The 16,924-nt window shown below is 36.0% G+C and overlaps 1 protein-coding gene across 2 annotated transcripts; it reads left to right on the top strand.

Moving 5' to 3' along the window:
• The first annotated feature begins 14,768 nt into the window (after nucleotides 1-14,768).
• LOC106440713 (RHOMBOID-like protein 4) lies at nucleotides 14,769-16,924 on the top strand. 2 transcript variants are annotated; one of them, XM_013882446.3, is made up of 6 exons: nucleotides 14,769-15,270; nucleotides 15,418-15,581; nucleotides 15,680-15,843; nucleotides 16,127-16,371; nucleotides 16,475-16,601; nucleotides 16,687-16,924. In XM_013882446.3, the coding sequence occupies exons 1-6, from the start codon at nucleotides 14,918-14,920 to the stop codon at nucleotides 16,807-16,809; spliced, it is 1,176 nt and encodes a 391-aa protein (XP_013737900.2). In that variant the 5' UTR covers nucleotides 14,769-14,917; the 3' UTR covers nucleotides 16,810-16,924. The 2 variants fall into 2 exon arrangements, with proteins under 2 accessions (XP_013737900.2, XP_048610878.1); XM_048754921.1 differs by having other exon boundaries at nucleotides 14,782-15,270; nucleotides 16,684-16,924.

Genomic DNA, 16,924 nt, shown 5'->3' on the forward strand with positions numbered 1-16,924 from the left:
GTTCCTGATACACACGTTACAACGGATTGGTTGCGTTAAGCCTGATCCTGCGCAGATTTTTTAGTCATGTTTGCATAAATCAGATCGTATAACAAAAAACATTGATGAGGTAATCATGAAGATGTATATTATGTATCAGTTCGTGAAGTACATGAGGTAGTACATGCGTGTGTCATGAAGATGGGCTTGGTTGAAGTTCGTGTTATGTGATGTCTGTGGGCTTGTTAAGTTTGGAAAAGAAGCAATATTGGAAGATTTACATTAAGTGTAAATGATATTACTTAAAGAGGAAAAGGCAAGAGAGTTATTCCTTGGGAGAAAAAAAAAAGTTGCTTAAGTTGCTTTTGGAAGAACTTGGAGAGCAAGCAAGTTATGGTTATGTATACATGGAGGACGTGCCTTTATGGTAAGAGTTGTCTCTGCAAAAGAAGAAAACGGAGAGATCATTGTTTGGTGTTTGTGTGATCAAGTTTTTGGTGTTGTTGCTCTGCGTTAGGTGCTGACGTAGTTGTTGAAGTACTTCCGTGGAGGTGGAAGATTGAAGTCTAGATTCAGGGAGAGTTTAGCTCGGGGTCGGGAAGATTCTGATAAACAAAAATCTAGACTCTAGGGTGAGTTTTAGCTTAGGATTGAGGTAATCCTAAAGGATTCTTGTAATAGAAAAGATTGGTGTAGACTTTCTTGTTCAAGTGAATTCGAAAAGAAAAAAACTTGTATGTTCTTTATTAAAACATTTATACTCTGTCCTTACTACACTAACAAATCAAACCGAGGAAAACAAACATTGGATCTAATCATATACACAACACAACCTTATAATTAAGTTTTTTTTTTCATTTTTTCTGAATCACTTTCGATTGTTTTTTGCGAGGTGGAAATTGAGATTTATGTTAGAACATGGTTGTGACTTGTGGAAAATAAAATATATAGAAAGATTTGAGCCCCGTAAAACATCCGCCTTTAAAGCTGGGTTTGTGTCTGAATAAAAAACCCCCATGAAACCACAAAAATTCTGTACAAAATAAATTCCAAAGTTTCAAAAAATGTTTGAACTTATTTGACAACATCTGTCAACATCTAATTAGTCTAAACTTCAGTAAATTAAAAACATTTTTTTTTCCTTTAAAGACACTTTTATTTTCTGGGGCTAAAACTAACCACTGGTTTTTTTAACTTTATTTAGCTTTAGCCCTAAAACCTTCCTCTGAACACTTTGGACCAGTTCTTCCGTTCCGGTGATCCACTGCTTCTTTAATATCATTCCTTGTTTTGACACGTTAACGAGTCTCCTTTTTTGGATAAATCTCATATCATTCTTTTCACAACAAATCTCATGTCATTCACTAATCCTTTCTTTTTGTGTTGTGATCGGATCTCTCTTTCTGGATTGAATGGCGGATGCTATGTGATAATTACGAAATATTAATAATGTAATAACTACAAAATGTTAATAATGTTTAAATTATATGTGAAATCAGTGTCCAAAATTTTATGTACTCTTAACCTTTAGAGCTTATAAAGTATAACACATAACCGACTCGGCTAGTATTGTGAATGAACTGATTGATAAATTTTCTTCGAAAAATATGGTAAGTTTGAGAACTCTTTCGTCGGTTTTCTATGTTTATATATAGTATTTCTTTTTTCATCTTCTCTTGTGATCATGACTAGTTGAAAAGTTTAGACTAAATTGAGTCGTTATAAAATAGCGCTATGCGAATATAAAATAAGAGCTAGTTTTCCTAAACTAATGGACTTGATATAAAATTATTTATGGAGTTGATTTGATCCTGGGGAAGGTATTCTTTAGGTGACTATACAAACGACTAGTCAAGCACCAGGTTGTAATATAATGAAAATGATAAATTAGAGTATTATAGATTGATCCAAATATGACTAAGTTTTTTTTTTTTTGACCAAAAATATGACTAAGTTTTTTGTAAGGAAAAGATCAATAGTTTGATAGATGGAGCTTGGCAAGGAAACAAAATGGAATAGCTTCATAAGTTCCATACCCTATCAAGAAAGTCTCTGAAAATGCAAGAACGCAATTAAAGTAGATATGTAGTGAAAGTAAATAAGCAGGGATTGGGCTCGTTTGTATAAGCAAGGTTTACTTAGTTTTTTCCAGTGTAAGTTAAAAACCTGGTAGGCGAAGATTTTATGTCAGTTTGGTTTACTCTTGATATTAGTCTAACAATTTAGGAAAAATTGCCAAATATGACTCACAACTTGATTTCAAATGCAAAAGTAAACTCAAACTTGAATCAAATGCAAAAGTAACCTAAAATTCTATTGAAATTACAACCAGCCCCTTATGAACAAACAAAAAAACCGAAATTGTTTTACGTTTCTAACCCTCGTAAGTCGTCTGGAAAGTCGTCTAGTCTAGTTGTACTTAGAAATAATTTAAAATTTTTGTAAAAAATATTTTGATAAGTGAAAAATTGAAATCATGTAATTAACATATGTTTTAAGAGATATAAATTAAGATATAACAAAAGTTAATTATTTTCAACATAGATGAGTGAAAGTAGTGAGTCATGATATTCTTTGGTTTAGGTTTTGCCAACATATGTTGTAGTATTGTATGTGTTCTTAGGGTTAGATTTTGGAATGCATAAATATTTTTTTTGAAAACTTTAAAATTTACCTAAGTGTGTTTATTTCTGTGTATAGTAAACACTACTTAAGTATAACTACGGCTTTATAACGTGGTTAGTTAGTTAATTTAGTCAATTTAGTTTAGGGGTTAAATTTAGGGTCTGGGACGACTTACTAGTAAGTCGTCTGATGTACAATATTCAACAGACGACTTACTAGTAAGTCGTCCAAACCGGACTGAACCTTTAATTTTACAATGTACTTTTAAACCTAACTGGATTATTTGCCGGACATATATAAGGTGTTTTTTTTATTCACTATTTCGCGAAATTCAGAAAACCCTAACGTCGTTTCTCTCAAATGCGATTTCGAAGGCGATTTCCGTCGATTCTCTCTAATCCATCGTTCTCACCGCCGGTTATCTCTTCGCCATTATCACCGTCGTTCTCACCTCCGTTCTCACAGCCGCTTCCTCTATTTAAGATCTGAGAGGAAACCCTAGCGTGCATTCTGTCAGAGGCGTCTCGTTGAACTCCGCCGCCGGTAAGTTATATCTCTTACTGTCGAGTGATTGATTGAGGAAAAGATGAACATAAAACGTTGTCTTTAAAATGTTCTACTGGAAGTCTTGGAAGAATTATAACTAAGTCGTCTGGAAAGTCTTTCAGCTGGAAAACTTGCCAGACGACTTAATTATAAGTCTTTGATTATTTTGAGATGGTTTTCTTTGATTGTTTTGCAGGCAAAAAAATGGATATACCAGAACTCCCCCGTAGGATACATACATTAGGGGAAGAGCCCCCCGCAATGAATAGCATTTCATATCATACTTGTTGGACGTTGCATACTGCTTTAAAGAAAGCTCTTCATGATGACGAATATGAAGAGCTGAAGGAGTCGAAGTTGGGAGTTTTCATCAAGTTCCAAGAGCTGGGATTTGATTGGGCTTCAAGGCTGGTTCACTACATGCTCGGTTTCCAGCTGGACATAAAGAAGAAGTATGAGCTGTGGAGCCTCGTTGGTCCACAACCTGTGAGGTTTTCACTGTTAGAGTTTGAAAACCTCACTGGTCTAAACATCGAGGACCTTGAGAAACCTCACTGTGTTGTTACAAAGTAGTTGACTTCTTTCTGGGGGATGTTGGGAGTTCATGTCAAAGCTGGGCCATCTACTCAGGAGATAATAGCAGCATTTGAGAGATGCGAAGGGTGGTCTCGGGATGATCGCAAGCGGCTCGCGTACCTTGCCATCTTCACTGGATACATTAAAGGGAGAAAGTATTCAACCCCTACACGGGATAGTCTGGCAAGGCTAGTGATGGAGCTAGAACGGTTTGAGAATTATCCATGGGGGAGAGTCGCGTTTAAGGTGATGATGGACTCTGTGAAGGGCAAAGATATTTCGGGTTGTTACATTATTAATGGGTTTGCGCAAGCTCTCCAGGCCTGGGTGTACACAGCTCTGCTGGAATTGGGTGCTAATTATGGTAATCCTCTCCCAAAGAATCCGTCTCCACCGATACTGGCTTACAAGGGTCGCAAAGGACGCAGATTCTTTAAAGAGGCTATCCTCAGTCAGGTATTTACTTCAATCTAGACGACTTCGCAGAAAAATTATAATTAAGTCGTATGATAAGTCTTCCAACTGGACGACTTAGTAGAAGACTTATAATTAATTCGTCTGGAAAGTCTTCCTAAGTCATATGGGAAGACTATCCAGACTACTTAATTATAAGTCGTCTGGAAAGTCTACTAAGTCGTCCAGCTGGAAGACTTTCTAGACGACTTAATTATAAGTCGTCTGCGAAGTCTTTTCTTTCCATCTTTCTTAATCCGTCAAATATCTAAGTTCATATCTTATATTTACTGCATACTAGGGTGATCAACTTTGTTCAGAAGGACATTGGTGAAATGTTTCCAAAATGGGAGTTTGATGTTGAGGACACGCCCGCGGAGAACATAATTAAACTAATGTTTGTGAAGAGACCGTGGAAGTGGACCATGGATTGCTGGGAAGTCACCGATACTTGGGTCAATACAAAGCCGGCGGTTGTAAGTCCAGCGAAGAAAAAGGTAGTGAAGGAAGACAGTCCAAGACCTCGGAAGAAAGCTCGTAAAGAGGCACCTGCAGAGGCTAGTGAAGAGGCACCTGCAGAGGCTAGTGAAAAGGTTCATACAGTGGCTCGTTCAGAGGTGACTACGACTGTTGGTGGGTTGACCAAAGAGGATATTAAAATCATATTCAAGGATATAGTTGATGCCATGAGGGAAGGGTTTGGGATGTGCCTTAAGGAGATCAAGTATCTGTCGGAAATGGTGGAAGCTGTGGAGAAGAAGGTTGGTATCACCACAAAACGGAAAGGGACATCATCTCAAAATACTACCTCTCCACCTAAATCGACGCTCGAACCCGGGGTTAATAACGAATCCTCTCCAAACAAGAGATTGACTAGACAAAGTCTTAAGAATAAGAACTGAAAAGTTGCATTTGCTTTGTTTCTTGCATGTCAGAACATGTGTGCTTTGTTTATAGTGTATGGATTTTGTATATGTATTTTGTTTCATGTTTGAAGACACTCATTGGTTATTATTGTTTGAAATGGATCTTTGGTTATTATTGTATAAACCCATCTTGTATATTGCAGAATTAAAGTGTTAATGGGACGAACGCGGGAAGGAAGAGCTTGCCGGAGGATAAAGGTCTAGATGTGCCCGCAGATGCTAGTTCCTCGAAAGATAAAGCTTCAGAACCGAGCCTTGTTCTATTGGACAAAAATCAACCCACTGTTTTGGATTTACAGAAGGAGGATGCTAGATATCAGGAAAAGAGGGATGCTGCTTTGGCATTTTTCCGTGCAAAGAGTGATCGAACAAGGAAACTTGCTTTCTCACAGCAATCTCCTTATACGGCAAACATCACGGCCAAAGTGATCATTCCAAACAAAAATCTTTATCCAGGCTATAATCCTTTTGCACCAATTGACAAGAAAAAGTTGAAGGAGCTCGCTGATTGGTTGGAAACTTGTCCGTAAGTGTTTGTTTTTTCTATAATAGCTTGCTTTAGTCTACAAAAACTGATTGCTTTTCAACATTTTGTGTTTGCAGTCATTATAGAACACCTCTCGATAAAAAACCACGTACAAGTAGAACTTGGTGGTATCACATCCTCCGGACCTCCTTAGAGTGGCTGGAGGACTGTGTAAGTCTTCTGCTATGACTTAGATGACTTACTGATATGTCTTCTTTGTAGACGACTTACCAATAATTCGTCTAGTAAGCCGTATACGTAGAAGACTTACCAGACGACTTACCAGTAAGTCGTCTACGAGTTACTTGTAAGTCGTCTGGTAAGTCTTCTACGTAGACGACTTACCAATAATTCGTCTGATATCTTCTGACTTGTACCCTATTTTATATGCAGCATATTGATGCTTGGATTAATGTGCTGAGGAAGAGGTACGACGCTAACCCACAACATTTCAGGAGCGAGAGAATGTGCTTACTTGATCATCTCTTTGCTCAACAATGGAGATTTAACTACAAGGATTTTAAGGACTCGGAGTCCGATCAGCACGGTTTAGGAAGAAGACTCTCTGGTGGGGCGTGGAATTATTATGCAGGCACTATACCATCATTTTGCCAATCGAACAAGGTTTGGGGGACAGATATTGATGATGTCTATGCGCCGATGAACTACGCCGACACTCATTGGATTGCTATGTGGATATTGATCCCTAAGAGGCACATAGTCGTCTGAGACAGCATTTGTTCCAGTATCTCCCCAGAAGAACTCGATGTGGTAATGGAGATTTTTCTCTACATGGTCCCTTATCTGCTTGTTGAGTGCGCTTCCTCAGAAGAACAACGTGCCCAATACAGCCTGGAGCCATTCACATATGAGAGACTGACCAATATACCTCAGGCCCGATCTGGTGATTGTGGTGTGTACGCTCTAAAGTACATTGAATGTCATGCTCTTGGGATGCCATTTAGTAAAAAAGACTTTGCTAAGCCCAACAGGAAGACTATGAGGGATAATATGGCGGTGGATATATTTAAAGAGCTTCCTGACGCGCATGAGTTCGAAAACAAGGTCAATGATGCCAACCTGGGTGCGTATGAGGGGTGATAAACAGGCTACGTTAGATTATTTTGTATGATAGATTAGGCTGATGTGTGTATTTGAACTTGATTATTTTGTAACCTATCTTCTGCGCAAAAGACTTACAGTTAAGTCGTCTGGAATGTTGGACTACTTAACTATAAGTAGTCTGGAAAGTCTTCTGTGCAGTGACCTTTTGTAACCTTTCGGATAATATAAAGGGCAAAACCTTCTTAAATTTGTTTGGTAGTGCAATTTGACAAAGAAGTTGACACAGATAAGTTCATAACATAAATTTTTAATACATAGACTAAACACTGGACGACTAACTTGAAGGTCTTCTGGAAGAATAAACACTGGACGACTAACTGGACGACCTTCTGGACGACTTACTTGAAGGTCTTCTGGAAGACTAAACACTGGACGACTAACTTGAAGGTCTTCTGGAAGAAAAAAACCCTGGACGACTAACTTTAAGGTCTTCTGGACGCCTTATTTGAAGGCCTTCTGGAAGACTAAACACTGGACGACTAACTTGAAGGTCTTCTTGAAGAAAAACCCTGGACGACTAACTGGACGACCTTCGGGACGACTTACTTGATGGTCGTCCACGTCATTTCTTATATTGTGGTTTTGTATGGTCAGTTTCCTTGCATTTTGAGAATCTATTAACCCTGTGTTACTTCCGGGGTTTGCGTCCTCTCATCCTAGATAGCCCCAACCAAGATTGCCATCTTGATTTCTTCAGTCTTCCCGGACCACGCTTTACATCCAGAGGAACGCATGTGTGTTCCTCAACTTGTTGTCCAACACAAGGATATATATTCTCTGAGTATCCTGAAAACAGAAAATTCTTTGAGTACACTGGACATACAAGTGTGGAGATATGCAAACCAGCAGATATTCCAGCAGCTATAGCATGAGAGCAAGGTATTTTCTCCACTGCATAGACACCACAATCACACTTTCCATGTTCCAAATCAACCACACAGTCCATTTTGCCACCTTTCACAAAGAATCGCCATCCATCAATTGGTTGTACCTTCATTGTATCTGCTATCTTCGATCGAACAGCAAGCAAGTATTCAACACCCCGACTATGTTGAGTTGGGAGACTCAAAGCATCTTCTCTCATTTTCCAAAACCACTTTCCTAGCTTCTCCCTTATGAACTCCAACAGGAACTGAATCGGAAATCCTCTAGCTCGCTTCAGAGCGAAATTAATAGATTCAGCGATGTTGCTTGTCTTTATGTTGTACATGTCCCCCTGACAATAAACCCTTGACCATAGGCTGTCGTCGGCATTCTCCAAATACGTTTCAAGGTCCACGTTTGCACTCCGTATCTCAGCCATGTACCGGTCAAAATCTGAAACCGTATGAGCATAAGCAGCACCTTTCACCAAGTACAAAAGATGTTTCCCTTTATACTTTTTGACAATGTTATCTTGAAGGTGATAATAACATATTCTTCGGGTTGCCCAAGGAAACACCTTATCACACGTACTTTTAATGGTCGTGTGCCGGTCGGAGACTATCACCAGAGGCTGCTCATCAGATACACAACTAGCCAATTTTGTGAAAAATCATTCCCAAGAAGGTTCATCTTCAGCATCTACGATCCCAAAAGCCAATGGAAATATCTAAAAATTCCCATCTTGTGCAGCTGCAACTAACATAACACCTCCATACTTCCTGCTTAGGTGAGTCCCATCCACCACAATGACCCTTCTCTGATACTTAAAACCTTTGATAGAAGCTCCAAAAGAGAGAAATATATACTTAAATCTATTGATAGAATCAAGTTCTATAGCCGTGATAGAATCGGGATTTGCTAAGGAGATTTGCTCGAGATATGATGGCAGACGCGAAGACCCATCTTCTGCTGATCCTCTCACCAATGTTTGTGCATATAAAAGTGCTCTGTAATCAAGCTTCATTCCAAACATGTTCTTCATTGCATCAGTGATATGTTGCGGATTCAACCCATCAATGATTCCAACACGATCAATGAAAAGCCTACCAACATACTTCGGAGTACAGTGTCTCCGCTGAGCGATTCGGTCTCCCACTGAGCATGTATGTTTTTCCACATACTTTGTTACCCAAAACGTGTTTGTCCCATGTTTCACACTCGCTCTGATCTTCCATTCACAACCACTTACCGGACATGTTGTCACAAGGAGAGTTTTCGTTGACTTGTATATTCTGAAGGAGAACCTAAGCCTCACTGCTATCAACCGCAGCTCTGAAAGCAGTGCATCCTTGCTAACAAAACTCTGGTTGACATAGATACTGTTACCATTTGATCTTCCTCCTTCAATCTTTTTGAAATCTTCAAAACACATATCATCATCTTCCTCATCCTCATCTTCAACCTTTCCATAAACACTGTAAACCTCACCATTCTCGTCCGCTTCAGCAACAATAGAGATATCAGCATCCTCCTCCCCATCATCCTCCTCCCCATCGTCCACCTCCCCATCATCCTCCTACCCATCATGATTTTCATCTTCAACCAAATCATCATCATCATCTTCAAAACATTCATCAGCTTCATCATCTTCTTCCCTGAACTCTGAAACCGTTTCCACCTTGCTACGACTTGATACACAAAGCCGTACTCCATGCGTTTTGGTTATCTCGAGCAAGTTTCGAACTTGTCTATCACTTGTAACATGAATAGGAGGGGTGTCTGGAGCCAGCATCATTTCTGCTGGTAATGAGTAGGTTATCTCCACATATTATGTGCTCATGTCCAGGTTATAATCTTCTTGAGCCATTGCAAGAAGTTTAGTATGTGTCGAACCTCCACTCAAAAAAAAAACATTCTCGCTCCTTTGACATTATGAACCACAAAAACCCAACAGCAATCTTTCAACAACCATTATCCATACTCTGCATGTAACTGACGCATCATCTGCAAAAATTCAAAATAAAACACATTAGTAAACATAGAGAAAATGAAAATTTACTAAACATTGACGCAGACGGCATACCAGTAAGTCGTCTGGATGACATACCAGTAAGTCGTCTGGACAACTTACCAGTAAGTCGTCCAAACGGGTCATTTTTCCAATTGAATTTTAAATAGGATGACTTACAAGTAAATCGTCCAGCTTTGTTTGTTAAAAAACAAAACTCTAGACGACTTACCAGTAAGTCGTCTGGGATAAAACGGGTTAGTTTTGCATTTGACCGAATTGTGTCAGATATTTGACTTTTCCTGGACGACTTACCAGTAAATCGTCTCTGGGTAAACAAAAATTTCAATATTTTATTAAAGCTAGACGACTTATTTGTAAGTCTTCTCAGGTTAGTTTGCAATTAGAAAAAAAAACTTAAATATTTAACTTTACCCATACGACTTACTTGAAAGTCGTCCAGGTAGACGACTTACGAGAAAGTCGTCCGAGATAAGCAAGGTTTGACCAGAATCTAGGAAATAAATCTGGACGACTTTGCTTATCCTGGACCACTTTCAAGTAAGTCGGACGACTTTCAAGTAAGTCGGACGACTTTCAAGTAAGTCGTCTTACTTGACGAGTTCCGCGTAAGTCGTCTGAGAAAAGTTAAATATTTAAGTTTTATTTTCCAATTGCAAAAGTAACCTGAGATGACTTACAGATAAGTCGTCTAGCTTTAATAAAATATTAAAATTTTTGTTTTCCCGGAGACGACTTACTGGTAAGTCGTCCAGGAAAAATTAAATATCTGACACAATTCGGTCAAATGCAAAACTAACATGTTTATCCTAGACGACTTACTAGTAAGTTGTCTAGGGTATTCTCTAGATTTTTTTTTAACAAACAAAGATGACGACTTACAAGTAAGTCGTCCGTTTGACCAGAAGACTTACCCGTAAGTCTTCTACAGTCAGACTACTTACGGGTAAGTCTTCTACGCGAACAGATCTGGAAAAATTTTTTATTTCATACCTTAAACTAGTGAGATGACTTCCTTAGCACACAGAGTCTTCTCCAACCACTCAGAACCTCAAACGAAAGTAACCCACCAAGAATAGTATGCTTGAATGGCTCTATCAACCATAAAAAAATTTGAATCAAAAGCTTGAGTTTTTTGGATGAATATGGAGGCAAAGTGAAAGAGATGTTGTTTTTAGTTCATAACAAGTGAGAAAGAGAGAGTGTAAATCGATTTTAGGTGCATTAAGAGCTTCAAATTGGTTGTTCATTGTGGTTGGGGTATTGATGGCAATGGCAATCTTGTAAATACTTGAAGATGATGATGTTGAGAGAGTAAAAAAACCATTTTCGAAAATAAAAAAATTAATGGCATTTTCGTAAATAATGTGAACATGTGGGTTGAATAAAGCAAAAAAATGAAAAAAAAGAAAGAAATGTTAGTTTTGCAAAAAAAACCAACAGTTTAAGTCGTTTTTGGTTGGATATGTTCTGGTCAAAGTCCAATGCTGATAAGGATTATTCGAGCTGGTAGTTAAAAGAAAAAAAAAACTAACTTACAGAGGCCTAAAATTGTGGAATATTTCAATACTTTATAATTTATGAGAGAGAAATGAACCACTGCTACAGCTTGATTTTCTATCAAAATGACAATTTATCTCAAACTAGTATTACTATGGACTCAATTTTGTTTGCATTTAAATTATCAGTTTTAGACTACATTATTTTTTGTCAATATATATTCTTACATTTAAAATATCATACTTGATGTATTCAGTTTTATATATCTATATTCTAATAAGTCATTTCTAAAATATTCTAGGGTTAATATAATAAATCAATAATATTAAACATGTATGTAAAATGTTCAATTTCAGATAACTTACAAAAAGTTCTAAAGATAGTGGAATATGCTCTTTTATTATAAAAAGAAAATAGATTTGTGAAATTGCCAAACCATAACAAACAAATAAAAAAGAAAAAAAAACAAATTTGTAAATACACAATTTGTATCATTCATTATAGTTGTTTTCATCATTACGGTGTTGGTTTATTTGTCTTTGAAAGCAACATCACATCATTTGTAACCATCCAATTTGTATTATCATAGTTGTTGATACCTTTTTCTGCAGTAGAGTGTTAGTTCTTTTTTCTTTCCACATCTTGAAAACAGCATCACATCATTATTTGTTAGCCACACGGTAAAATTTCTTCAAGCGTAAAAACAAAATAAATAAAAATTTAAAGACTAACATAAAAGAAGTAATCAATCAGAAAAGAAATAAGGATACACCTGTTTTCAGATTATATATTGTTCACCACGTTTTTATTTTATTTTATTTTGAACATTTGTTCACTACGTTTGTTGCAGAGAAGCTATTTCATTTTGTTTGTTAGTTAGATAATGCTTCATTCTTGTTAAAGCCTAGTCTTTTTTCATATCTTCATCTTTCTATGTTTCTGTTTTGGTGGATGCAAAAGCAAGTTAGTAGTTTCCTAAAGATAAGCCATAGAAAAACTATTTATGTAAATATCAATGTTACCTTGGTTGTTGTCAGGGCTTTATAACAGGATACACTCACATGACGTATTCGACCAGAAATAAATAATTAAAAGATTATCACTTGTATGAAGTCTTTTTGCATCAATAGAAGTTCTGAACAAAGAGAAAAAGATATGAAGCATGGAGAAGAAGAAAGATCAGGATGTAGAAGAGATAAAATGCAGTTTAAATACTTTAACAAAAAAATATGCAGTTTAAATTGTGAACATATCACTGAACGTGGTATGATAATGGGAGAAAAGTTAGGAATGTAGTTATTTGTATTTTTTTTAAAAAGAGATCAAACATATTTTTTGAAAAGTAAGAATTTTGTTTGATATTAATTATTTATTAAATTTGCCACATGTCAAAATCTTATTAGTCAGGTGACTTGTGCTTTAATATATAAACGATAAACAAAATATAGTTTAGACCAAAAACGGTTTGTAATCTTATAGCTTATCTTTAGGGTTGGTATTGAAATTTATGGGTGTGTAAATTTTAATAATTCTTCTATATAATTCAGGAAAATCTGTATAATATAATTATTTTAAAGTTGAAAGAAAAACTAAGAGACAGTTAGCTAAATATACATAGAAGAGATCCAAATTGGCGAATTACACATCCACTGACCTTAATGGTCGTGTCATGTCCATTGTGGCTTGAGCGGAAGATTATATCCATGCATCATGATGAAAAAACCACTCAAGTACTATGTCCTGGAGAGAATAGAAACTTCCTTTTTACACTCTCTTTCTTCCTGCAATTATTTGTCTCATCTGACACACTCTTCTTACCTCCAGTCATTTTCTTTTTGTCTGATACATTTTTTTTTTCTTCATCTCTTTCGTTCTTTTTTCTCATTATTTTTCGTTTCTTTTCTCTTACCCCCATTCCTTGTTTCTCTTTTGATTCTATTTGTTTATTTTTCTTAGTTTCTTTTTCTCCCTCTCTTTGAATATCTTTATTGGTACGACAAAATTCAAAAATGATAGTTACGACAAATATTTTTCTCCCTCTTTTTGTCTGATACATTACCTCCAATTTTCTGAAGTTAGGGCAAATTTTAAAAATGATCTGACACCAAATCTAGATAAAACATTTCATGATAGTTATTCCATTGATTTTGAAGGTTAGTAATTCTCTTATGTCTGTATTTCTAGTAAATCATAATTAGAACACATGTATTACTATACATTTATAGAAATATGATAAATGTAAAAAATGTTAACACTATATACTATAGAGATGTTAAGATACTTATTTGATTAGCAAGTTAAGTGTTATATGTGGTGCGTTAAACAAATCAATAACATAATAAAAATATTTATAATTTAGTACTAATTATTAATCTAATATCTTATTTATCCTGTAATAAATAAATTAGATACTAAAATTTAAATTAACGAGTAAAACAACAAAGTTAACATGCAATAATCGTTATTGTAGGTTGTTAATAGTTGATGTATCATTTAAAAAATATAATAGTTGTTAACATAGGTATTAGCATAATTTTCATGTTTCTTTTCATTGGAACATAGATCATATTTATATGTGGTAACTAGTTATCAGCTATCTATTATTGTAACACGTTAAACTTTACTATTATGCCTCAAACATTTTTAATAGTGAAGATTTAAATATTATATTTTTTAGTTAGTTGATAATATAAATATTATTTAGAAAAAAAAATTAGTTGCTATCAACTTCGAATCATTGAATTGGCTTACTTATCAAATATCACGTTTTTCAGGAAAAACAGAAAGGATCCATCGATTGGTTTAATTCGCTGGATAAAAACATGTTTTGCTAGTTTTTTCTTTTACTTGACTCACATTTTACAGACATTATGTAAAAGTTAGATTATAGGTTATAGGGATAAAATTGGAAACATAATTATTTTTTACTTATGAGAGGTAATACTATAATTATGGTCACATCTAGGGGTATGATAGCCAATTAATTCAAAAACTAATACTCATTCCGTTTCACAAAGATAGATTATTTTAATATTTTCACACATTTTAAAAATACACATTAAACTACCATAATAAATGTATCGTTTTCTGTAATTTTCAATTTTTAATAACTTTTAATCAATAGCAATTTAATAAAGTCAATTAATTTTTTTAACGTTTACAAATTTTTCATAGAAAATACAAAAAATATATCTACGTGAAACAAATTTTTTTTCTAAAAAGTCTATTTTAATGAAACGGAGGGACTATGTTATTAGAATATGCTCGAACCGGTCTTCTTACTCTTCACTGTTTGAGTTTGACCGCTTGATTATGAGTCTTCCATCAAAAGATCATTAAATATTTATGGAATTTTGGCAAATCCCACTCGCACATGACACACCAACGGTCAAAAACAAATACAGAATATAAGAGAAATATAATAGTATTGATAAAATTATAAAAATACACAAACTATTATGCCAAACATAAGAATATAAACTCAGAATCTAAACTAATTATTCCTAAACCGGAAACATACACGAACAAACCGGATGATGTCACATGGAAAATTGGTTTAGGGGTAGGATTGTGTGTGATGTATATTTGGTCAAGACAGTTGACCAACTCTTTCCTTTTTTTGTTTTCAGACAATCTACGAAGATAGAACTTCCTTTTAACTCCAATATCCAAACGAATATAAACCCCATAGAGACAGAGACCAAAAGCGAAAACCCAATCTCAAATCTCTCGAATTTAGCTCAAAAGTTCGAATCTTTAATTGCTTCAATGGGTGAGAAGGAGTCAGAGACAGCTCCGATTTGGGGAAGAACACGACAGAGCGAGAACAACAACATCAACCCAATGGATGTAGAATCGTCTGCTCTATCTGAGCAACATCGATCTCAAAATCGAAGTAGAGGAGGTTCTTATGAAGAACGAGGTAGAGGAGTTAAGGAGTTTCGAAGTTGGTTCTCTTGGCTCATCCCCTGTTTCGTGATCGCTAACGTTGTCGTGTTCGTGATCACCATGTATGTCAACAACTGTCCGAAGAAGTCTGGAGATTGTTTCGCTGGTTTCCTGGGTCGGTTCTCGTTTCAGAGCACAAGAGAGAATCCTCTCCTGGGTCCTTCCTCTCTCACGTAAGCAGAGACCTGTGCTCTAGTATAGCTTGAAAGAAGTAGTTAGTGTGACTTGTAGAATCATTTAGGAGTAGGGTATAGAGAAAGTGTGTTTCTTTCTCTTAATTTGAGATTGATTTTGGTTTACTTTTTGTTACTTGGAAACAGGTTAAGAACAATGGGTGGATTAGATGTAAAGAAAGTGGTTGAAGGAGATGAAGGGTGGCGTCTACTTTCTTGCAACTGGTTACATGGAGGAGTTGTTCATTTGTTGGTGAACATGTTGACTCTTTTGTTCATCGGTATGCGTATGGAACGTGAATTCGGGTTTAGTAAGTACTCTCTCTTGTGCCTCTCTTGATAGAGATTTGTTACACACATCTTTTATGGAACATTTGTATAACCTATAGTTTCCATTTTGTTTTCTCAGTAAGGATTGGATTGCTTTATTTAATATCTGGGTTTGGAGGAAGTATATTGTCAGCTCTTTTCCTTCGCTCAAACATCTCTGTGGGAGCTTCTGGTGCTGTCTTTGGTTTACTTGGAGGAATGCTCTCTGAGATCTTTATCAACTGGACAATCTATTCTAACAAGGTAACCCAAACACCTTCAAAAACATGACTCTTTTTATATAGGAAAATTAATTGCCAACTACACGAACAAATACACCACCATGTGGTCACATGACCAAAATAATGTATTAAAACTAATGAAATGTGTCACATTTAACATCTCTGAATAATTATCTCTGAATTATTATGTGTTATGTTGCTAACACGATCAACATAATTCCGATACCTGGAAATTTTTATCACATATTAGTTCACTGATGTTATAAAGTTTGGAAGTTCATGTTGTTTGCTAATGCTTTGTATAGGTTGTGACGATTATAACTCTTGTATTGATTGTGGCGGTTAACTTGGGGCTTGGTGTACTCCCTGGAGTTGATAACTTTGCTCATATTGGTGGTTTTGCTACCGGTTTTCTACTTGGATTCGTGCTCTTAATCCGTCCTCATTACGGATGGATCAACCAAAGAAGTGCTCCTGCAGCTAAACCTCACAAGTACAATATCTGTCAGGCCATATTATGGACCGTCTCTCTTCTCCTCTTGCTTGGTTGGTAAGTTGTTAAATTATATTAACTATAAACCATTCAGTTTGTTTATCCTATAGTAAAGACCATATAGAAAAAATAACACAAAACCGGTTTGTTTCCTTTTCAGGTTCATTGCTGGTTTGATCTCACTTTTTAACAATGTGGATGGAAACAAACATTGTTCATGGTGTCATTATCTATCATGTGTTCCAACTTCTAGATGGAGCTGTAACCGAGAACCAGCCTCTTGCACGGTAACAATCTTTATAGCCATTTTCATTATCGAGTTTCATTCAGGGTCTCTAATCAACATATCTCTGAGATTCTTTCTTTTAGCAGACGACTCAGTTAGGCAACCAGTTGAGCATGACTTGTTTGCGGAATGGGAAGTCAGGATCATACATTTTGGCAAATCCCTCCGATTCACGGATTAATAGCTTATGCGTTCAGCTTTGCCGTTGATTTAGAATACACTCATTCACATTCCATTGTATCTTATTTTTGTGTATATTTAATAGGTACACCTTGTTGAATAAATAAAACAATGGTATTCTAAATTGTCTGTGAGTTTTGAGAT

Source organism: Brassica napus, chromosome C4 (genome assembly GCF_020379485.1).
Source record: "Brassica napus cultivar Da-Ae chromosome C4, Da-Ae, whole genome shotgun sequence".
Classification (NCBI taxonomy): domain Eukaryota; kingdom Viridiplantae; phylum Streptophyta; class Magnoliopsida; order Brassicales; family Brassicaceae; genus Brassica; species Brassica napus.